General features: G+C 44.1%; 1 protein-coding gene across 7 annotated transcripts in view; it reads left to right on the forward strand.

Moving 5' to 3' along the window:
• LOC122553163 (NHS-like protein 1) overlaps positions 1 to 25100 on the forward strand; it is a 274883-nt gene that overhangs the window by 168057 nt on the left and 81726 nt on the right. Inside the window, exon 1 of one of the 7 annotated variants that reach the window (XM_087991132.1) lies at positions 23028 to 23734. The exons of the other annotated variants lie outside the window; for them this stretch is intronic. Coding sequence (XP_087847258.1) covers positions 23533 to 23734 — 202 coding nt within the window. The 5' untranslated portion in view covers positions 23028 to 23532. Of the gene's footprint in view, positions 1 to 23027; positions 23735 to 25100 lie in introns of those variants that run through there. 7 annotated transcript variants of the gene reach the window in all.

Here is a 25100-nt window from a genome sequence, read left to right on the forward strand (position 1 = left end):
CACTGCGCCATCTCCAAGGTAAACACCAGTTAACTTCACACTGGGTTCCGAAGATATGATGGCCTGATTTTCTGTGGCACGTTGTCAAATTGGATGCTGCAGAAGTTGTGTGGATTCGTGTTAAGCAATAGATCCTCGTTACCTCCCCCTTCCCATCCCAATCCCAACATCCCTTGTCTCCGGTTACTATCCCAGGCACAGTTGCTTCTCGACACAAGGCACAGGAGCATAAAGTGGCAACAGGCCTGCACGGTTCCAGGTTCAATGTGAAGTAAAAAGGAGTCTGATATTTTTTGCTGCTGTGTGCAGGGAAGGGTTGTAGTCTTGGGCGCGAGAATAGAAAGGGATTTGTTTACATCCCATCAAATGGTTGTTTGTAGAGAGCAGAGATTCTTCATAACATTCCTCAGATTCCATGTGTGCTGAGTACCAGGTTGTACTCTGGTCTGAATTGGAAAGCAGGTTGGTTTTTATTCCAGCAACAAAGGCGTCGGAGGGAATTTTACACATTTGCCTCCACCCCTGCACTCCCCTTTATTGGAAATGGGGGTGATTGGGTAAAATGCAGCTTGCAGCCTGCCCACTGCCTACTCACCCGCCCCCAATTTTATGGGCATGGGTGGTAGCAGGTGGCCTTTTTCTATTGAGGTCCCCAATGCCTCCCCATCCCACCCCCACCCATCGCTGTTTGACCCGTCACGGCCGGAGGGATAATAGGATGTGGCGGGCGGCAGGTAAGTCCTTTAGGGGATCCCTGGGCCCATGAGAGGTAAATCCCATAAGATTACGCCCTTTGGTTTGCTCCCCCACCCATACCCCAGAGTCTCCTAATGATTTGAGGAATTGTTATAGATGCAAATGCTGCAGCCCATCAAGACCTGTGGGACAAAGTCTATCAGCAGCAAGTCTCCTGCACCAACCTAATCCATTGCCTTCTTTTTCATTCCAGTACACATGGTGTGCTGTTCTTAGAGGTCATAGAGCACAGAAACAAACCCTTCGGCCCAACTTGTCAATACTGACCTAGTTTACCAAACTGAACTAGTCCCATATGCCTCTGTTTGACCCATTTCCCTTTAAACTTTTCCTGTCCACATACCTATCCAAATGTCTTTTAAATGTTGTAATTGTACCCACCTCTACACTTCCTCTGGCAATTGATTCCATAAATACATCACTCTCTAGGTGAAAAAGTTACCCCTCATATTCCTTTTAAATCTTTCCCCCTTCATGTAAAACCTATGTGCTTTATTTTTGGACCCCCCATCCTTTGAGAAAAGACCGTGGCTATTCACCTTATCTATGCCCCTCATGATTTTATAAACCTCTATAAGGTCACCCCTAAATCTCCAATGCTTAAGAGAAAAATGTCCCAGCCTAACCAGCCTGTCCTTTTAACTCAAACCTTCTAATCTCAGTAACAGCTGTATAAATTTTTTTTGCTGTCTTTCTAGTTTAATAACATCCTTCCTAAAGCAGGGTAGAATTGTACTTGTTACCTCCAATGTGGCCTTACCAATTTGCCTGGACTTTCCTGACCAACCCAGCTTCTTTCTTTGCCTGGTGACTGACCCTTTGCCACTCCAGCCGAGTGTATCTGGACAGAGGCAGAGGAAAAGGACATGTCCAGTTAGCATCGGTCGTTTCACATCACAGTATCTCTTAGTTACCTCAGACCTGTCTTCTGTAGGACTTTCTCATTGGTGACCCTGTGCCACTGTGTGATGCCCAGGGTCTTGTGTTGGCATTACTCATGCAACATCTAAAACTTCAGTGGCACCTTTGCTGTCTCCTTAGAATCAATGAATCTCAACAGTACAGGTAGAGGCCATTTGGCCTAACAAGTCTGCACTGACCCTCTGAAAAACATCGCATCTCCAGTTAGTTTTTGAGAAAATTTGGCACTCAGAGGTGCTACCTGTCAGATTGAGATTAAACCAGGGCTGTACCTCGCCACCTGAAGAGGAGGAGGGAATTTTCCCAGCCTATATTTAATCCCACAGTCACATCACAAAAAAATAGATTAGGTAGCCATTATCACTTCAGTCTTTGTGTGTGTAGATTGGCTGCTGTGTTTCCCATAGGATGCGTATCTCATGGGTTGCAAAGAGTTTTTGAGATTTCTTGCAGTCGTAAAAAGCTCAATTTCAATGCCCAAGGCATTTAGTTCTAACCCTCAGTGAAACCAAGAAATTCTCACAGCCTGAAGGAATGAGCATAACAAAGGATATGGGAGTAGAATTAGGCCATTATGCCCATCCAATCTCACTGCCATTCAGATGAATCTGGTAAATCTCCATTTCCCTGCCTATTCCCTATATCCTGTGATTTCTGTCTCTAATACCAGTAGAACTTTCCTGAGATCATGGGCCCAAAATTGTTTACAGTATTCTAATTGTGGTCTGACGAGTGCCTTATGTGGAATTTGCAATGCTCTGCCACTTGCAGGGAGATTTGTTTTGGATTTCCTCATTCATCAATGGAGTGAAATACCAGCCAACACTCCTTCCCATTTGTGAAGCTGCTTCCCCAATGTTTAGAGTTGCTTTCTATTGTCATCTGATATCGAGATAAGTTGTGCTTTCTTTTGAACTTCACTCCAGATCAATTGGATAGCTTTTTTTTGACTTTCTAATAGTTATCAGTAATGTCATATTGCATTTATATATCACCTTTCCTAAGTGCAGGATGTCACAAAGTGCTTTAAATCATTTCAGAACGTCGTTTGCACAGAATAATGGCTTTTCAGGTGGAGTGGTGTTGGCTAAATTCCTGGCATCGTATTTGCGGCAGTTGGGAGGCATTCTAGCGGTTTTCTGGATGAGCTGAATAGACTTTGTCGTCTGACATTATTTCAAGGTCCGGGAACTGCAGACAGAGCCACCTTCCCTAACCCAGTCCTCTGCAACTGTTCTGGATCACATCTAACACTGACATCCCATCTAAACTTTTTTTCTGGTCAGTAGCATCCAGATATTAATCTGGTTAACTCATCAGAGGTTGCGCCACCCAATGAGCACTTGAAATGCCTCAGCTTTTAGGTCCTTTTGTGGCATGGAGGTAGATTCCCTATCCCTGTACCGGGAGACCCAGGTTCAAGTCCCACCTGTGCCAGTGGTGTAACATAACATCTCTGAACAGGTTGATTAGAAAAATGAGTTAAATAAAAAAAAATCCCTCTGCATACTAAACTGCAGCCAAGAAAGTGGAAAATGCCACTAGTGCAGACACAATGGCTGAAGGGCCTCTTTTCATGCTGTAAAAAGTTTACAACTATTAACAAGAGCTCAGTGGTTCCCATTGTTTTGGAGTTACTCCAGAAATTGAATGTTACTGATAAAAGTATCTCTTGCAATGCCTCAACCAATCAGAATTGACATGTCTTGTTTGAATGTAATCAGGGGCTTGGCAGTTAACTTCTCACGGAAACACCTCCAACCAATCAAATTCTACTTTCCAACCAATCACCTCTTATGTAATTGTAATTTGATGTTCCCTTTGAGATTTTGAATTCTTACCATGATGTCCTGATGGAAATATTTGACAATTGTTTTTGTTCAGTAATACCTAGGATGGGGCATCGATTGCTCGTTGTCGCACAGCTGGTTCTATTTCTTCTCAGTAAATAATTGATAACCTTGCATTCTGTTGCTACCTGTCACACAATGATAATGTCATAATATATCTCTCTTGCCTTTTTAAACGCCTGGCGCACACACAGAGAGGACAGCGGAACTGATGGATAAGATGGATAAATCCTGACCCGATATCTTTACTCCGTCATAGAGTGACGCTGTCAGCTGAACCTGCACAAAGCTTTAGCCTAAACAACCTCCAAACGTGCTGTGCTGGGTTCTCAGTGCAGTGTTTGTCCTAAGCGATGGGGGATCAGAGCCAAACCCAGCAGGTTTGGGAGTAATTCAGGTGTCTGGCTATGGCTCGATGGATGACCCTCTCAACTTGGTCGGCAGAATGTGAGTTTGAATCTCACTGACGAGATTTGAACGCATAGTTAAGGCAAGTGTTCATACTCAGAGTCGTACAGCATGAAAACAGACCCTTTGGTCCAACCAGTCCACACCAACCATGATCCCAAAGAAAGCTAGTCCCACCTGCCTGCTTCTGGGCCATATCCCTCCAACCCTTTCCTGTTATCGTATTTATCCAAATGTCTTTTAACCATTGTAACTGTACCCACACCCCTTATGTCTTTTTAAAATCTCTCTCCGCTCACCTTAAAACTGTGCCCCTTGTCTTGAAATCCCCCACCCTAGGGAAAAGACAACTGCCATTGACCCTATCTATACCCCTCATTGCTTTATATACTTCTATAAAGTCACCTTGCAACCTCCTACACTCCAGTGAAAAAAGTCCTAGCCTTTCTTTACAACTCAAACTTTCCATACCTGGCAACATCCTGGTAAATGTCTTCTGAGCCCTGTCTAGCTTAATAAGATTCTTCCTATTTCAGGGTGAACAGAACTGGACCCAGTATTCCAGAAGAAGCTCATCAATGTCCTGTACAACCTCAACAAGACTTCCCAACTCCTAATTCAAACACTGAGCAATGAAGGCAGGCATGCCAAATGCTTTTTTAATGGCATTATCTATATGTGATGCAAACTTCAAAGAATTATGTATCAGAGCCCCTAGGTCCCTCTGTTCTATAATGCAGTGTGGAGGGAGTGCTATCTTTTGGCACGATGATCCTATCTGATGTTTCAAATAGATATAAAATGTCCCATAATGCTACTTAAATGAAAAGCAGAGAAAGTCCCCCTGGCATCCTCACTAATATTGTTCTCTTAAAAGAGCACAATTACTGGCCATTATTTCATTCCACTGTGCACATTGATACCTTCATTTTCTACATTGCAACAGGGACTGCTGTGGTTTTCCAGCACCACTCTAATTTTGACTCTAATCTCTAGCATCTGCAGTACCTACGTCTGCCGAGGGGCGACATTGAGGCTTCTGAAAGGAGAAGCTCAATTTGCATATCTCAGGATTTATAAAGGAATACAGCACTTCCCATACACTGTTCAGACAAAGCCACCGCACCTTAACCATAAACCATCAAGGACAAGCTATTACACTGATTACTTGTAAGAGTGCAAAGTACAGAACAGGGAAAGGCTATGTAGTCCTCCTCTGTGATGTACGTCAAGGAATTTCAGGCTCAATCTCTTTTACGCTGTGAAACATTATGGGGAGAATGTGGTGAGGAAAGCATATCAATACTGAGGTTCAGTGCGATGAAACAACTGAAATACATGTTCAATTTGGTTGAAAACTTGCTGCTTATCAGCTTATAAATAGAGTACCGCAGTGGAAGCTTTGTAATATGACAGATATCTCCAGCTGTGGAACTTCTTCACTCACCCCGTGAGATATTCAGCCACTGCTGAAGGTATTTAAGGGATTTAAGGTTGGGTTGGGCACATCTACTATTAGACTGATATGTGGTGTGGAGAAGTCTAGAATACCACCGGAATATCTCTGAGCTGCTAAACGATCTTAACACTACCCCACATGTTGCCTCTTGGTGAAACCCTGTCCCGAGGGTTATATAATTCTGGCTTAAGTACCTTGACCATAGGGAGAATGGTTACTTCCTCATAGTGCATGGCTCCAAAGCTCATGACAGACAGTTTGACCCATTGTACTGGGGAAGATGAGAGCGAACATTTACAGCTGACTATCCAGCACTGAGTTAGGGCCGCTGGATGAGTAAAGGTCAAGGTCCATCTCTGTCAAGAATCATGTTAATGCCTAATTTAATTTAAGATGATCATTCAGGCTTACAATGCAATTTGCTGGATGACTAAAGAAATTGAGGGTTTGGTTAAGAAAAAGAAGGAAGCATATGTCAAGTATAGACAGGATAGATCGAGTGAATCCTTAGAAGAGTATAAAGGCAGTAGGAGTATACTTAGGGAAATCAGGAGGGCAAAACGGGGACATGAGATAGCTTTTGCAAATAGAATTAAGGCGAATCCAAAGGGTTTTTACAAATATGTTAAGGGCAAAAGGGTAACTAGGGAGAGAATAGAACCCCTCAAAGATCAGCAAGGCAGCCTTTGTGTGGCGCCACAGAAAATGGGGGAGATACTAAATGAATATTTTGCATCAGTATTTACTGTGGAAAAGGATATGGAAGATATAGACTGTAGGGAAATAGATGGTGACATCTTGCAAAATGTCCAGATTACGGAGGAGGAAGTGCTGGATGTTTTGAAATGGATAAAGGTGGATAAATCCCCAGGACCTGATCAGGTGTACCCGAGAACTCTGTGGGAAGCTAGAGAAGTGATTGCTGGGCCTCTTGCTGAGATATTTGTATCATCGATAGTCACAGGTGATTTGCCGGAAGACTGGAGGTTGGCAAACATGGTGCCACTGTTTAAGAAGGGCGGTAAAGACAAGCCAGGGAACTACAGACCGGTGAGCCTGACCTCAGTGGTGGGCAAGGTGTTGGAGGGAATCCTGAGGGACGGGACGTACATGTATTTGCAAAGGCAAAGACTGATTACGGATAGTCAACATGGTTTTGTGCACGGGAAATCATGTCTCACAAACTTGATTGAGTTTTTTAAAGAAGTAGCAAAGAAGATTGAGCAGTAGATGTGATCTATATGGACCTCAGTTAGGTGTTCGACAAGGTTCCCCATGGGAGACTGATAAGCAAGGTTAGATCTCATGGAATAGAGAGAGAACTAGCCATTTGGACACAGAACTGGCACAAAGGTAGAAGACAGAGGGTGGTGGTGGAGGGTTGTTTTTCAGACTGGAGGCCTGTGAGCAGTGGAGTGCCACAAGGTTTGGTGCTCGGCCCTCTACTTTTTGTCATTTACATAAATAATTTGGATGCGAGCATAAGAGGTACAATTAGTAAGTTTGCAGATGACACCAAAATTGGAGGTGTAGTGGACAGTGAAGAGGGTTACCTCAGATTACAACAGGATCTGGACCAGATGGACCAATGGGCTGAGAAGTGGCAGATGGAGTTTAATTCAGATAAATGCGAGGTGCTGCATTTTGGGAAAGCAAATCTTAGCAGGACTTATACACTTAATGGTAATGTCCGAGGGAGTGTTGCTGAACAAAGAGATCTTGGAGTGCAGGTTCATAGCTCCTTGAAAGTGGAGTCTCGGGTAGATAGGATAGTGAAGAAGGCGTTTGGTTTGCTTTGCTTTATTGGTCAGAGTATTGAGTACAGGTGTTGGGAGATCATGTTGCGGCTGTACAGGGCATTGGTTAGGCCACTATTGGAATATTGCGTGCAATTCTGGTCTCCTTCCTATCGGAAAGATGTGAAACTTGAAAGGGTTCAGAAAAGGTTTACAAGGATGTTGCCAGGGTTGGAGGGTTCTGAGCTACAGGGAGAGGCTGAACAGGCTGGAGCTGTTTTCCTGGAGCGTTGGAGGCTGAGGGGTGACCTTATAGAGTTTCACAAAATTATGAGGGGCATGGATAGGATAAATAGACAAAGTCTTTTCCCTGGGGTGGGGGAGTCCAGAACTAGAGGGCATAGGTTTAGGGTGAGAGGGGGAAAGATATAAAAGAGACCTAAGGGGCAACTTTTTCACGCAGAGGGTGGTACGTCTATGGAATGAGGTGCCAGAAGATGTGGTGGAGGCTGGTACAACTGCAACATTTAAGAAGCATTTGGATGGGTATATGAATAGGAAGGGTTTGGAGGGATATGGACCAAGTGCTGGCATGGACGGGTTGGACCGAAGGGTCTATTTCCATGCTGTACATCTCTATGACTCTATGACTTGTGCTTGTTGGAAGTTGCACAAATTCACTGGCAGGGATCTGATTCTGAAGTGAAAGGAACATATTGCTGACATTGTTACATTCTGGAATTCAGCACAAAATGTAGAACAATAGCCTGCTACATTCTCCATTCTGGATTAGTGGTGCTGGAAGAGCACAGCAGTTCAGGCAACCTCCCAAGAGCAGTAAAATCGACGTTTCGAGCAAAAGCCCTTCATCAAAAGCTTTTGCCCGAAACGTCGATTTTACTACTCCTGGGTTGCTGCCTGAACTGCTGTGCTCTTCCAGCATCACTAATCCAAAATCTGGTTTCCAGCATCTGCAGCCATTGTTTTTACCCTGCTACATTCTCCATGGCAACACCTAGAATAAACCTGTTTTGACTTGCCAACTAATCGACCCCCTTTTCTCATGCAGTGTAAACTGTGGCACCCTTAGGAAGTTAGAGATAGTGAGGACTGCAGATGCTGAAACGTCAGAGTGGATAAAGTGTGGAGCTCGGAAAAGCACAGCAGATCAAGCAGCATCAGCAGAGCTGGAGAGAGTTGCCTTTCCAAGTCCTGACCTCCCCTGCTCCTCCGCTGCTTTACCTGCAGGGTTTGTCCAGCTCCACACTTTGTTAACTTTCTAGGGGAGTCAATATTCTCGGCCTTTTTGTCGTGAGGAGTGGAAGATGTCGTGATTCACTCACCTATCTCTTTCCCAGAAATACTTGAGGCCCCAATCTTGAGTTTGTCTTCGACCTTCATAGAACGCAGAGGCTGGTGGTAGAGGGATGCATTTTGGACTGGAGGTCAATGACCAGTGGTGTACAGGGATTAGTGCAAGGTCCACTGCTTTTTGTCATCTATACAAATGATTTGGATGTGAATATAAGAGGTATGGTTAGTAAATTTGCAGATGACGCCAAATTGGTGGTGTGGTGGACAGCAAAGAAGGTTACCTCAGAATACAGTGTGATCGAAGGGTCTGTGTCAATGCTGTACATATAATTAGTGAACAGTAGACCCAAACATGATGCAAAGATGCCCCTAATTTATGATACTTTGGGCACTGTACATTCGGAGCTACCTGTTCCTTGCAAACAACCTGCACTTATTCCCTATAATATTAAAGCAGAAGTCAGCAAGCCTGGCTGGTTCTGTGAAGAGAGTAACAAAGTTAACACTTCAGGACCTGTATGATGCTGTTCGTTCTGAAGCTAAATTTAATGTTGAATATTCAATTTCCCCAGTGCTTTCTGTTTTTGATTGCAAATTTCCAGCATCTGCAGCATTTTGCTTTTGTTACACTTACCATATCATTGATTTCCAAAATATTGCTTCCTGAAAGAAATCTCTGCTCTTTGCATTTGAATGAATCAATACCGACTGCTTCCACCTCTGGAGAGATGGTTCCACAGATTCACTCACTGGACTACTGCTTCAGCTGATTAGTCCTGCATTCTTCATTCCACCTCACCCCCCCCCCCCCCCCCCCCCCTCCTCCCCCCAACCCAGCTTCAGTTTTCCTCACAATCCAATCATTGTAGTCCTCTTCTGTATCTTTATGATTACATTATCCTTTTGTATTGCAGTTACCACAGCCATTCACAGAATTGTTGATTGTATTCTACATGTAACAGTAACTGGATCCTGATTGGACTGGGCTGAGTGGAGAGGAAGAAACAGTTCCCACTTGTGACAGCATCGAGAACAAGAGGGCATAGAGTTGAAGTGTTGAATACAAGAAGCAAAAATGTGTAATGTTGCTGGGTCTGGAAGGTTTGAGTTATAAGGAAAGGCTGGATAGGCTGGGACTTTTTTCGATGGAGCATAGGGGGTTGAGAGGCAACCTTATGGAAGTTTATAAAATCATGAGACATATAGATAGGGTTAATGGTAGTTTTCTTTTCCCTGGGATTAGGGATTTCAAGACTAGGAGACACATTTTTAAGATGTGAGGAGAGAGAATTAAACAAAGACATGAGGGGCACATCCTGTGCACAGGGAGTGGTTCACATGTGGAATGAACTTCCGAAGAAAGTGGTGGATGTGGATGCAGTTATAATGTTTAAAAGACATTTAGATAAGTACATGAATAAGAAAGGTTTGGAGGGATATTGGCCAAGCGCAGGTGGATGGTTTTGTTTAGGATTATGTTTAGCATGGACTGGTTAGACTGAAGGGTCTGTTTCCATTCTGTATGACTATGATAAAAGGAAAAACTTTCTCATGCAGTATCTTAGATGCACAGATTTGTTTGAGGTTTTCAACGGGGAGTTAGACTGCTTTCTAGAAAGGGTGAATGTACATTGTTACATGTAGAAAATGGAAATAACATGAGGAGAACTGGTGCAGACACAATGCATGTTTTATTCATTAATGGGATGTGCTAACATTTATTGAACTGAATAACTTGCTCAACCATTTCAGAGGGAAGTTAAGAGTCAACCACATTGGTTACGTTATAGTTAGTTGTAAGCCGGAACCCCTAAAGGGCATTAGTGAACCAGATGGGTTTTTTAGGACAATGGTCACTTTTAAGCTAGTTTCTCATTCGGGATATTTATTGAATTAAAGTTTCAACATCCTGCTATGGTGCTATTTTCCCCGGAACATTAGCCTGAAGTTCAGGATTACTAACTTGGCAACATTACTATTATGTCACCCTTTGTCATCTTCTGTGAAACGTACATGATCCTGTGAAGATGCAGAGATTTATAGCAGGGCAGGACTAACTCACTATTTTGGCTCCATAATGATCACTGAATATATGACAACAAATACAGTGTATTGTGACATTAGTTTCAATTTATTGTCAGTTGAGAACCTCCAGATCGTTATCATTTGTTTTGAATGCACACTATTTTCTTTCTATTTAAGTAATAGTTGCTTCATGATTCTTCTATCAAGAATCATCTTGATTTTACAGTTTTCTTGTTTTCAAATCCCTCCATGGCCTCCCTATCTCTGTAATTTCGTCCATCTATACAATTCTCCAAGGTCTTTGTGCTGTTTAATTCTGGTCTTGTGTGTGCTTTTAATTGCTGCACCATTGGTGGCCATGTCTATCATTGCCTGGGCCCCAAACTCTGAAATACCCGCCACACAGCTCTCTACCTCAGCTTCATCCTTTTACAAACTTCATAAACCCCTGTGTGTTTGACCATGCTTTTGTCATCTGTCCCCGTGTCTTAATGTGGTTTAGTGTTGTACTGTCTTTTATAATTCTCTAGTGAAGTGCTTTGGAATGCGTCACGACCTTTAAAGGTGCTATCTAAATTTAAGTAGTTATGATGCGGAGATGCTGGTGTTGGACTGGAGTGAGCAAAGTCAAAAGTCACCAGGTTATAGTTCAACAGGTTTATTTTAACTCACAAGCTTTCAGAGTGCTATTCCTTTGTCAAGTGAACAACCTAACCTGATGAGACCTCACTTGCTAAAGGAGCAGCGCTTGAAAGCTGGTGATTTTAAACAAGCCTTTTGGACTCTAACCTGGTGTCATTGACTTCTGACTTAAGTTGTTGTTGCCCAGGCAAATTTAATTTTCCATCGGTCTCCCAGCTCACAAATATGTTCCAATCTGCCTGTTACTTATTGTTATGATTCCAGTTGATAGTTTTGGACAAATCAAAACTCAAAATAAAATCTGGTTTGATTGTGTGTGTTTCTATTTGGTTATTTAGCGTGGTGGTCAGTCACTAAGATATATTTGTATGAGGCTGCAGCATTTGTTTTAACAATAGGAGTTTATTACTCAAAAGAAGAAATTTATAAATCAAGTCAGCTAATGAGAGATGGCAATTAGAATGATCTCTGAATGCACAGTAAAACAATGTTGCAATGTGTTTCCAATCACAGTCCATTACAAAGATTCAAGTCCAGAGAAACTACCATTCAATCTCAATTCTTTAGGATTCCACTTAACTGATTCTTTCCAAGTTCTTTGCCATGGACTGTGAAAACCATTCAGTGAGCCCTTTCCAAATTTGCTGATGTGAACTCATAACAAATCTGAGAGCCTGCACAATTCTAAAAACCTCGACTTCTAATCGTGGTCTCCTGCTTGAACATTTCGTGAACTAAACCTTTCTGCTGAGCTCCCTAAACTGCCCTGAAACTTCTTTTCTAGCAGAGAAACTAAATTTACCTTTAAACTCAACAGCAATGTCTTCTGAACCAAAGCTTTTTCAACAAACTTGCTAATTGTAGGTTCTTGACTGAAAAGGAGAAAGTGAGGTCTGCAGATGCTGGAGATCAAAGTTGAAACTTTATTGCTGGAACAGCACAGCAGGTCAGGCAGCATCCAGGGAACAGGAGATTCGACGTTTCGGGCACAGGCCCTTCTTCAGGAATGAGCAGAGAGTGTTCAGCAGGAGAAGATAAAAGGTAGGGAGGAGGGACTTGGAGGAGGGGCGTTGGAAATGTGATAGGTGGAAAGAGGTCAAGGTGAGGGTGATAGGTCGGAGTAGGATGGAGGCGGAGAGGTCAAGAAGAAGACTGCAGGTCAGGAAGGCGGTGCCGGGCTGGAGGGATCCGGCTGAGACAAGGTGGGGGGAGGGGGGATGAAGAAACTGGTGAAGTCCAAGTTCATCCCCTGCGGTTGGAGGGTTCCCAGTCGGAAGATAAGACGCTCCTCCTCCGACCGTCGGGTTGTTGTGGTTTGGCGGTGGATGAGTCCAATGACCTGCATATCCTCGGTGGAGTGGGAGGGGGAGTTGAAATGCTGTGCTACAGGTTGGTTGGGTTGGTTCGTCCGGGTGGCCCAGAGGTGCTTGACTGAAAACAAAGCTAACGGTTTCTGATGCTTACTTTCATAAACTCAACAAATGACCTGCTGGGTTCCTTCAGTACTTGTTTTTATTATTATTAGATTCCCTGCAGTGTGGAAACAGGCCCTTTGGCCCAACAAGTTCACACCGACCCTCTGAAGAGTAACCCACCCAGACCCAACTCCCTCTGACTAATGCACCTAACACTATGGACTATTTAGAATGGCCAATTCACCTGACCCGCACATCTTTGGATTGTGGGAGGAAGCCAGAGCACCTGGAGGAAACCCACGCAGACACTGAGTGACTGCTTTGTGGACACTTCCATTCAAGACACAAGTGTGACCTCAAACTTCCAGCCAAGTGTCACCTTTAATTTGCCAACTTACTCTCAGACCAGCCTCTGTATACAGCCTCCTATGGTATTCTCATGAGTCTCAACACAAATGAGAGGAACAGCACCTCATCTTTTGATGAGTCCCTTTACAACCTTATTTGATTTATTATTGTCACGCTTACCTAGGTACAGTGAAAAGTTTGTTTTACGTGCGGTACAGGCAGATCAAACCTTACAAAGTGTATTAGGGTAATAGGACAGAGCGAGGAATACAATGTTATGGCTGTGGAGAAGGTGCATAGAGAGCGAGACCAACATTAAATTTGAATTTTGAGAGGTCCATTCTAAAGTCAAATAACAGTGGGGAAGTAACTGTACTTGAATCTGTTGGTGCGTGTGTTTAAGCATTTGTATCTTCTGCCCAATGGAAGAGGCTGGAAGAGATTATAACGGAGGTAGGCAGGGTCTTTGATTGTTCTGGCTGCCTTCCTGAGGCAGTGAGAAGAGTCGATGGATGGCAGGTTGGGTTTGTGTGATGGGCTGGGCTGTGTTCACAGCTCTCCGTAGTTTCTCATGGCCCTGGGCAGAGCGGTCGTCAAACCAAACTGTGATGTATCCGGATAAAGTACTCGCTGTGGTGCATCTGTTTAAAAAATAATTGGTAAGAGTCTATACAGATATACGGAGTTTCCTTTAGTCTCCTGAGGAAGTATTTTTGAATCAACCTGTTCAGATATATTAGGACATACCTGTGTAGGAGGGACGTAAACCTGAGAGAAATCTACTCCAACACAAGGGCCGTAGAAGAATCTTTATATAATTCCATGGGCATTAGCCATGGCTTGGTGGGTTGAACTCTTGCCTCTCAGTTGGAAGATTGTTGGTGGGTGTAAAAGATGGCATAGATTCATAGCGATGTACAGCACGGAAACAGTCCAACTCGTCCATGCCAACCAGATATCCTAAATTAATCTAGTCCCATTTGCCAGCACTTGGCCCATATCGCTCTAAACCCTTCCTATTCATAAACCCATCCAGATGCCTTTTAAATATTGTCATTGTCCCAGCCTCCCCTTCCTCTGGCAGCTCATTCCATACACGCACCACCCTCTGTGTGAAGTTGCCCCTTAGGTCCCTTTTTAAACCTTTCCCCTCTCACCTTAAACCTCGGCCCTCTAGTTCTGGATTCCAGCACTCCAGGGAAAAGACCTTGTCTGTTTACCCTACTCATGCCCCTCGTGATTTTATAAACCTCTGTAAGGTCACTCCTCAGCCTCTGATGCTCCAGGGAAAACAGCCCCAGCCTGTTCAACATCTCTACAGCTCAAACTCTCCAACCCTGGCAACACCCTTTTCGATCATTTCTGGAACATTTCATGAGACTCTTCAATGCAGAGCATGGGAGAGCTCTGCCCAATGTCCTTGCCAACATTTCTGAACAAAGATTTTCTCTTCATTATCACATTGTTGTTTGTTTGATCTCCTTGTGTACAAATTTATTACCACATATCCTACATTACAGGTAATCCAACAACAGAAAACATTTCATTGGCTGAAGATGTTTTGGGATAGAATGAGGTTGTGAACCATGGTATGCAAGTGGAAACTAATGATTTCCAAATGCTGTGCATATTATTAAACTAGAAAGAGTGCAGGACACATTTACTGGGATGCTGCCTGAACTGGAAGGTTTGAGTTATAAAGAGAGGTTGGATAGGCTGACACTGTAAGGGGATGACCTTATAGAAGTCCATAAAATCACGAGAGGCATAGAAAGGGTAGATAGCCCACAGCTTTTCCCCATGGTAGGGGAATATAAAACAAAAGGGCATACAAGAGGTGGTGGTGGTGGTGGTGGAGGGGAGTACAGTTTTGTCATGTAAGAAACATTTAAACAGGTACATGGAGGGGATAGGTATGGAGGGGTATGGACTAAACACAGGCAAATTGTGGATACTGGGCAGCACAGACAAGTTGGGCCGAAGGGCCTGTTTCCATGCTATGGAAGTCTATGACTCTAATACTGTTAGCGGTAATCCTCTGCTGGCCATCAGTTTGTAAGTTGCCGTATGTCTGTGGTTTATCGATGATTCTGCAACATTTTTTTTTCTCTCTATTCCCCCCCCAACCCCCCTCCAAAATAAAGCATTTTCTTCAGATCAGAGAATGGAAAATCAAATCTGCCAGTCCTAACAGTTTGCAGATGTAGCTCAGCCAGAACTGCTGAACTTGGTGTAATGTTTGAATCGGCCTGGTGCCAGCACTTAACAGGCAGCAGCGAAACAGATGGAATAAACAACGTGAGGAGAATGGGGAATTGCTTAAAGGGGACAAGCATGTTATCTGTGGCTCCATTAGTAACACTCTGTCTCTGGGTCAGAAGATTGTGGATTCACATACACTGGAGAGATTTGAGTACCTAATCTCAGGTGACACTCTAGTGAAATACCGAGGGAGTGCTGCACTACCAGAGGTGCTGTCTTTTAGGTGTAATTATAAATTGAGGTTCCATCGGCCCTTTAAAAAGTACATGGCAGTATTTCAAAGAAGAGCAAGGAGTCCTTACCAATAATTATCCTTCCAATCACTGTCCCCAAGGCAGCTGATTGGTTCCAGTTTCCATTTCTGGGGAGCTGGTGTGTACAAATTGAGTTCTGTGTTTCCTACTTCTAGCAGCTCTGGTATCTGTGGACACCATCTCTGAAAGATTGGAGAGTTGCTTATAAACTTTCATCTAGAGTGCTGGCTGTTTTAATAGATGTAAATACGGTCACCCCGGGCCAAAGAGATGCAGATACATTTGGGAGGAGCCGTAGCATCATACAGCACAGAAACCGACCCTTTGGTCGAACTTGTCCACACTGACTAAGATTCCCAAAGCTAAACTCGTCCCATTTGCCTGTGGTTGATCCATAATCCATTGGGAGTAGGGCTTCACAGTCCTGACTATGTTTGGAGTTTTGTACAGATTGCTTTCCCTTTGACCCCATGTACTTTTTTGTCATTTGCCCGGTTTTGATTTCTCTTCAGGCACTTTATTTCTTTTGTCCTGTGTAGACCCAAACTGAACATTTTCTTTTGGCCCTATTCCTGCTGAGTTTTCTGGCAGAAAACTATTTTGAGATACGGCAAAGAAGTATAGACTTGCAACTGTTTGACAGTCCATCAAGAGCTTTTACATTAACGCCTACCAAAACCCTCTTCCTGTTCCTTTCAGCTGCTGTTGTAACAGATGGATCACGGCGGCCATTTTTAATGATGAACCTCACCTCCTGGATAGGAACGCACACACACTCTGGAATCTCACACACCCACCCTGTTCTTGTATCCCTTAATCCTCTTTTCCTTCATCCAGTTACTCAGTGTAATCTCATCTCAAAAGTTGACACAGTTTCTGTCTCGAAAACTAATCCTGGAAGTGAATTTCACAGCCTTGCAATGCACCATGAAAAAAGATGTTTCTCCAACCCTCTTCTAAATCTCTTCCATCTACTCTTCGGTCTGTCAGCACTCATTCTTAACCCCAATATGATTGGAAACGGTAGCGAGAGTAGGCCATTCAGCGCCTCAAGCCTGACCTCTGGGAGAAGGAATTCCTTTGCACTTCAGTGTTGTGTGAGCTATTTGTCCTGCACTCATCAGGACAAATGCAAGAATACCAAATTTCAAACAATTTATATCTCGGTAGAAATGAGGGCTGATCGGTTGGCAGGTTGAATCTGATTGGCTGAGGTATGTCATGAAGATCTTAATAATTCACATAGATCTGGGCAAAGAAAACGTGCCATTCTTACCTGGTCTGTCGGGTGTGTGACTCCAATCCAAAGCTCCACAGACTTAACTGCAGTGCCCTAACAAACCTCTTGGGGGTATAGTGTGGGTGAGTGGATAGAGTAGCCTTACGCCTGCTTGTGATGCCCATTGTAGTCAAATAGCCAGACTGTGCTCAGTGCCTTGGCTGGTGGGTTACAACTTGGCCACAAAGAGCCACCCATTAAATCAGTGAGAGAATTTGGGGGTGCTTATTAAACTGGAGAGGAGAAACAGAAAGTTTGATTTGTGCTGCAACACTTCATCAGATTTTCTTCAGGAGTAGAAGCCAGCCATGGGGAATCAGTGGGTAGGTGATGAGAGGGAATGGGAGGAAGAGAAGAGAATATGTTGGTGCCACTTATTGTTTCCAACAGTCTGAATTCTTTTATTCTGTTCCATCGCGGCCTCACAGAGGGCAACGTACTCTCAAGTACAGTATAAGTTCATGTAAGTTACCAGAAACACACTCAAGTCTCACTGCTCACCTTAGATCACGGGTCAATGAATCTCTCTCTCTCTCTCTCTCTCTCTGTTGTTCGAGGAGATATGGCTTTCTCCTCACCTCCTTGGAGCTGACTGTCTGGTTTCTACAGTTGGCTGGCTCTTAACCCTGAGCAATTCATTTAGAAAACAATGGAACAATGGAGTTGCTGGGGTGCAGTTTTTGAAACTATATTACCAGTTCCTCCTGCTCCCTCTGATTCACTCAGTGCAAAAAAAAACAAACACTTTATATTTAAGGTGAGTTTTTGGTTAGATGATGCAAGTAAAAGGGAAATTTAAAAAGATTTCTGTTTCTGAGCTGGACAGACACAACCACCCATGTATATGTGCGCACATATAGACCAACACACTGCAGCAGTGCACACAATCACATAGCAGACGCACACTCTCACTAATGGATTTAGACACATGCATGCAAAGTAAAACACACACAGGTGTGTATGTGTATACACAGACCCATACACATGCAGAAATTGACACGTGTATGCGTACACATAAACCCACACACACAAATTGGCACACGTGTATACACAAATCCACACACATGCACAAATGGGCACACTCATGTACATACAGGTCCACACACACACACACACACACACACACACACACACACAGCGCCCTCAGGGTTACCAATTCTGGTAGGGTATTCTCCTGGAGGTTTCAAACATGACAATTCCAAGTTCACCCGGCAGTCAACTTGACTTAGTGAAACAGTCTTTTATTCACTCACAACCACTTTCCCAAAAACAATAACATTTGCAACTAATAAATGAAACTGTTTAAACACAATGGAAGAGCCAATCTTTCAATGCCCCTGTGATTTCTCGCCTGACTTTTTCTGACATGGCTTACAGTGACCTAGTGGAGTATGTGGGTAGGACTGTCCTGAAGAGTTATTAACTATACCTGCAGCTGGGAGGGGTGTAACCCCTTGTGCGAGGATGTTGTTTGATTGTAACACTTTCGCTCAGCCCACACAGTGCAGTTCAGTCTGAGTGACTCAGGGCTGCCAATCCTTCTGTGAAGTCAGGCTTCTTGAAAGATTTCCGCTTGCCTCAGCTTCCTGAGGGATGTTCCACATATTTCCATGAGGAAAGTTTCCACTAAACTTAACAAATGGGCTCATTTTCCTTCAAATCCCAGCAGCTGAAATGATTTCTCTTTCCACATAAATCCTTTGTCAGATCATATCTCCTGCCTTTGACATAAAAATGGTTTGAGTTCAATTTCCATTAAAACAGATATTATCAGTGACAACGATGATGTACTGTGAATGATTGATTGTTTTCCCCTTCCTGTCATTGTAAACATGAAACATCTATGACACAGTAGTAGGCCATTTAGCTCACCAGCTCCATACCACCATTAATGCTATCCTTCAGCCTCCTCTGGCCCTCAGCACCATATCTTTCTATATGTTTCTCCCTCATGTGTTTAATTAGCTTCCTCTTCAATGTATCTCTACTATTTCCTTCAGTATTCCATGTAGAAGGAGATAGATATGGTTCTTAGGACTGAAGAGATCACAGACATGGGGAAAAAGCAAGAACAGAATACCGAGTTGGATGATCAGCCAGTAGTGTAATTTTTGTTAATTGTCATAAAGGATGGACTTTTTTTGCTGGCAAACGGTTGGTAACTATCTCTAATTACCCTGGAAGTGGCTTGCTAACCCATTTCAGAGGGCATTTAGGAGTCAAAGACATTGCTGTGGGTCTGCTGGTACATGCCGGCTAGACCATGTATGAACAGCAGATTGCCTTCCCAAAAAACCATTAGACTAGCTTTTAATTCCCAGTTAACTTCACCACCTGCGACGGTGGGATTTGAGCCAGTTCTCTAGAACATCAGCTAAGTGCTCAGGATTACTCATTTACTGACATTACCACCGTGCTGTATTGTAACGTAGCCCAATATATCTGATACACCAGCATATCATACGCAATTGCTTGCCTTCCAATGCCCACACTATTACTTGTGGTGTACCCGTTAATTCTCTGTCCATCTGTCCCTCAAAGATATCATCCAAAATGCAGCATTAGGTTTCTTATGTAAACTGCTGACATCCAGCTCAACTCACCACCAGCTCCCCAGGACTCCTCTTCCATTGTTGCTAAATGAGCATTCTGTTTGTCTGACATCCATTACTGAATAAGTTAACATTTAATCCAGTTCAAGGTCCAAATCATTGAGTGGACCACCTTTTGCCTAGCTACTAACTCCAGCCTCCCTGAGGTTGGACTAGACTGCTCCTCACCTTGGCATTATATTTGACCTTCGGATATGTTTCAGACCTGAACTCTGCACGTTGACTGCATCCACCTCCGTAATATGGTCTAGCTTTACCTCGATCTCAGCTGATGTGCTTCTCAATCCCTCCTTGATGCCTTGGTTCTCTCTAGATTCCGACATACTCTTTGTGGTCTGTCACCTTTTGCCCTTTCTAAATTTAAGGTCATCCAAAACTCAGGTGCCTATGTCTTAACTTGGCCCATTCACCCATCACCGCCAACCTACACTGGTTTCTAGTTAAGCAATAACTCGGGTTTTCAGGTTCTCATGCTTATTTTCAAATCGTTTTACATGTTACCTTTCTCTGTAATCTCCTCCAGCCCTACAACCCTCTGAGATATCTGCATTGTGTACCCCTAATTTTAAGTCATCTGCAATTATCCTTCACAGCACAGCAACAGATCTTTCGGTCCAACTTGTCCACGCCAACCAGATATGCTAAATTAATCTAGTCCCATTTGGAGCATATCCAACCCTAAAGCCTTCCTATTCATGTACCCATCCTGATGCTTCTTAAACATTAATTAACCTAGCCTCCTCCACTTCCTCTGGCAGCTCACTTTCGATCCATCTTTGGTTGCCTGTCATTGGGACCTAAGCGAATTCCCCTCTAAGTCACACACAAACAGCATGGAACTATATCGCAGTTCCTTGACCATCACTGGGCCAAGGTCCTGAAAGTTCCTCCCTGTTATCACCTTGGGTGTACCAACACCACATGGACTGCAGCGGTTAAAGAAGTCAGCTCATCACCACCACCACCTCTGGGGTGATTAGGAATGGACAATAAATGCTGACCCAGCCAGCGATGCCTACCACCTTGAGAAATTACCAAACAAAAACTCCGGTATTCCATCCCTAAACCTCTCTGACTCTGTCCCCTCCTTTAAAATATCACTCTCAAGCCATTAAGATATCTGTTGCATTGACTCATTGTCAAATATTAATTGAAAGTCCACTAGAGGCTCTGTGTAAATATTAAAAATCAAACAACACCAGGTTATAGTCCAACGGGTTTAATTGGAAGCACATTAGCTTTTGAGGGGCTGCTCCTTCATCCGGTGATTGTGGAGAACACAATTGTAAGAGACAGAATTTATAGCAAAAGTTTACAGTGTGATGTAACTGAAATTATACATTGAAAAATACCTTGATTGTTTGTTGAGTCTTTCATCTGTTCGAATATCATGATAGTTTCACTTCTTTGATATGTAAATCTCAAAACTTTTTTTTTAAAAGTTACATTCTCAGGTTAACTGTAACAATTGGTGTTAGCCAGATAATAAGTTCTGTTCACTGGGTAAATGTGGTAGGCCAATAGGGGAATGAGTACACATTCCTTGTTGAGAATGCATTCAGAAAAAAAAGGCAAGGGTTTGGAAGGGTCACTAACGACGCCCCTTGGAATGGAAAAAAGGCTGTGTGCACAATCTTAAAAGTAGAAAATGTAACTTTAATTGTTGTCGATTTACTGAAACCACCAAGGATATTTGGCTGACTCTTAACTTTTTTTTTATGATGTATAAACATAACATTTGTGTGTAAAAATAGTGCTGGCAAACATGAGAGACAACGCTAATTACTGCTGTGGCCCCCTCCTTGTTTGACCCGCTGCTTTAACACAGTACGGTTTTGTTTCAGTCTAATGTTCCCCCCTCTCTGTCTGTCAGATGTTCTGCACGTGTTTGAGATCATGCACTTTTTAGTCAGGCTGCCATCAGTTGGAGATGAGACAAAAAAAACTGCAGATGCTGGAATCCAAAGGAGACTAGCGGGAGGCTGGAAGAACACAGCAAGCCAGGCAGCATCAGGAGGTGGAGAAGTCGATGTTTCAGGTGTAACCCTTCTTCAGGAACCTCCTGAAGAAGGGTTACACCTGAAACGTGGACGTCCGCACCCTCCTGATGCTGCCTGGCTTGCTGTGTTCTTCCAGCCTCCTGCCTTTCTACATCAGTTGGAGATGTCAGAAATGAAATAGCAAAGCGTGTAACTGAAACAATATTGTGGGCTTCTATGATGAGTTGGTGGCATTGTTGGAGGGGGGGAAAGAGTGTGTGAAGGGGCAACTGGGAGGGATTATCTGAATTCTAGACTTGGGTTTAAACTGAACTTTAGTACAATGCCTGTTCCTAACAACCATAAGAAGTAGCAGGAGTAGGCCATTCAGTCTCTTGAGTGTGCTGCCATTCAATAAGATCATGTGTGATCTAATTATGACCTTAAACTCCACTCTCCTGCTTATCCCTATAATCCTGTGTTCCCTTGTCAATCAAAAATCTATCCAACTCAATAGATGTGAAGCCGGAAAAGCACAGCACGTCAGACAGCATCCAAGGAACAGGAAAGTCAACGTTTCAGGATACTTTCAGCAAACCTGTTCTGACACTAACTCTGGACATGTCGCTGGGGGGTCTAACTTATTGCTCTCCAGCTACTGACCACTGATTCCTTGGTGTATCCATCATCACAAGACCTTGCCTTCCTCTCCCCCACTCCCCCGAGTCAATTGGAAAACTCTGATGTTGCCTAACTGGGCAATGCTTAATTCTGCTTCTTTAAAACTCATAAATGTTCAAAGAAATGTTTTTTTGAAATGTAACTTTTTTTACAGATTCATTTTTATCCCCTGCATCATTCATGGAAATTATTTTCCCCATTCCTGAACTCTCCATTGCAATCCTGGACAGTTGGCAGCTCTGACTATTTAGCTCTAGCTTCTTATAGCTTCAGGCTTTGTTTTTCTTTAAACTTATAAATAACTTATAAATAAACTTATTTAACAGGCTAAAGTCTTCGATTCCCTTCTGCACTGTGTAGTGATGGCCTGCACAGTGTGTGACTTGAATCGTTTACTTTCATTAGGGAATGAATGAAACACACAGCTTTGGGATAACAACAGCTGCTTGACTTTTATTTGTTCTTGGGATGCAGGTAGTGCTATTACCCATCCCAAATTACCTGTCGCAAGGCGGTGGTGAAATGCCTCCTTGACCTGCTGGAGTCCATGTGAGATAGGAGCATCCACAGATGCCATGAGGAAGTGGGTTCCAAGAATTTGACCCAGCAAAATGAGAAATATTTCTAAGTCGGGAGGGTGTGGGGCTTGGGTAGCGGTGTTCCGATGTATCTGCTGTGTCTGTGCTTCTAGATGGTAAAGGTTGCAGGTTTAGACACTGTCAAAGGAAGCTTGATGCGTTGCTATGGTGCATTATGTAGATAGCACACACTGCTGACACTTTGTGTTAATGGAGGAGTGAGTGGAAGCTGAAGAGATGCCAATAAAGTGAGCTGCTTTGACCCCGGATGGTGTCAAGTTTCTTGAGAGTTGTTGGAGCAGCACCATCCAGGCAAGTGAGGGGTATTCCATCACACTCCTTACTTGTAGGGGCGAAACAGGGTTCTCCTGGCAATGCAGCAATCCCTGTGCACTGCACTGTTGTGTGTTGACATTTTCTAACCAATCTGTTCAGAGATGCTATTGTACCCCTCAGGAGCAAGTGGACCTTAGGCTTAGAGGAGTCAGGCGATGAGTTACTTGCTGTAGTATTCCTAGTCTCTAACCTGCCCTAGCATCCGCTATAAGGCCAGTCCAGCTCAGCATCTGGTGCTGACATTTCGTTAAAGACCTTTTCAGGATCATCCAGGATAAGGATTAGAAAGGACAAAGCAGCAGCAGCAGCTCTCGAGGCTGGAGAGGAATCCGTTCAGCGTTGACTGTGAACTGAATCGAGCCCACTCGTAACCAATTCAGCTCGTGCCCTTCAAATGAATCCCCTTTGCCCCTTCTCACTTTCCACCTCCATTTCTCCTCCTCAAAACCCACAGCCTCCGCTTTCTTTTTAATTTGCTGATTGTTAATCTCAAGCTGTGCGGTGGAGGGGAGGAGGAAATCTGTCTTTATTTCCCTCTGAATGGCTCGAGTCTGTGCCCCGAGGAGGGTGGTTGGGAGGCGATAGTGAACTGTGCACGTGACTGTGTCTGGCTCATCTCCTGGGGTGGCCTCCCCCTGTCTCTGTGGGGAGGGGGGAGGACCTGGTCATCTCTCGCCATGATCGCAGTTGCCCACGGTCTGCCCTCAGACTACGTGCTGGCCAGGTGTTGGCAGCAGCCGAACTGCACCCTGCTCCGCGGTGAAGACAGCGATGAGGAAGAGGAGCTTGTCCCGCTCAATGTGGGCACCGTGTTAGTCCCTCGACGCAGCCTTTTGAGGAAAAGTTTCCGGAAGAGAGGAGGACGTTCTCTGTGGCACTGTAAGAGGGGACGGGGCGATAGCTTTCTTAGAAACGTGTTGCCTGTTTGCTGCGTGTGCTTTGCTTGTCTGACTTCCACCTCCCCTCGAGGCTGCTGTTCCTGTCTCTGAGGTGCACTTGCTCCCTCCCATGTCCCCCCAGTCCATGTGGTACCAAATTTTGGAACAACAATGATGTCATGCTTCTTCAGCATCCACCAGCCGCAGCTGTGCAGTGAGGCGGGGGGTGGGGGGGGAGGTTTGTGGGGTGTGGGGGACAGGTTTGGTGCATCATAGGGAGCAGCACCACCTGCTGGTTTCCCATAGCCTGTTTCTTCGCACTCTCTCAGCTGGGGTTCCCTGTGGATCGAACCTGCTCAGCCTGATTTGCCAGTATTCAGGCTCAACAGGCCGATGGCCTTCTCCTGCTCCCATTCCTTCTGTGTTGTCTCTCCCTGACTGCCGCACCCCCAGTATTGTGAAAGGTGCTTTTGTTCGTACTTGTTCTGAGTGCTTGTGGTGTCCATCTACATTACGGCAATGGCCGCACCCCAAAATTACTCCCCTGGTCTTGACGCACTCTGAGACGACCTGCGAGATGATGTGGGGTGACGGTCCCTGTGAAACGCCTTCTAATTTTGTTCAGGGCTCTGTCCAATTGCAAGTGTCATTATCCTGAAGTGGTGAGAGCCATGGTATAAAATACACCTGTTCCCTTTCACTTGTTTCAGTGGCCAAGACCAGCATTTCTTGCGGGTCTGTGATTTTACCATGAGATTATCAGCAACTTCAAAGAAAAATGTGATTGCTTTTCATCAAGTGGTTTGAAAGTATTGAGGTTAATGACTTCTTGTGAGTGCTGCGATTGGTATCAAAGGGAATTTATGCTTTTCCTAATGCCGCCATGTTTTCTGAATGACCTGTGTACAGATGACCCCATATCAATGGCTCTGTGTAGAGCACACTCTGTTGTGAGTTAGGGTTCTAACAGAGACAGGATTACAAAAATCCAAACTTAAAGTGTCTGTCTTGTAAATGGAACTTTAAATCTTAGCAGCGCCTTTCGTAGAGTTTTGTGGCCCAGTGGTAATGACCTCACCACTGAGCCAGAAGGTCCGAGTTCAAGGCCCATTGCTCCAGAGGGGTGTAATAGCATCTCTGAACAGATTGGTTAGAAAATGTCAACACCCAACAGTGCAGTGCAGTGCAAAGGGATTGCTGCTAAGATTTAAAGTTTTGCCCCTAATTTATTTAGCTGAGGCCCTGTGTTGGGATTGGCCTAGAAGATCCCATGGCACCATCTTAAGCGAAATGGGAATGTTCTCCCAAAAGTCCTCTCCAATAACATGAGCAGCTCACTAGCTCCTTGTGGAGCCTCAACTGCACAC

This window comes from Chiloscyllium plagiosum, unplaced genomic scaffold (assembly GCF_037043375.1).
Source record: "Chiloscyllium plagiosum isolate Xiang-an unplaced genomic scaffold, Cpla_swu_hap1 HiC_scaffold_10, whole genome shotgun sequence".
Taxonomy (NCBI): domain Eukaryota; kingdom Metazoa; phylum Chordata; class Chondrichthyes; order Orectolobiformes; family Hemiscylliidae; genus Chiloscyllium; species Chiloscyllium plagiosum.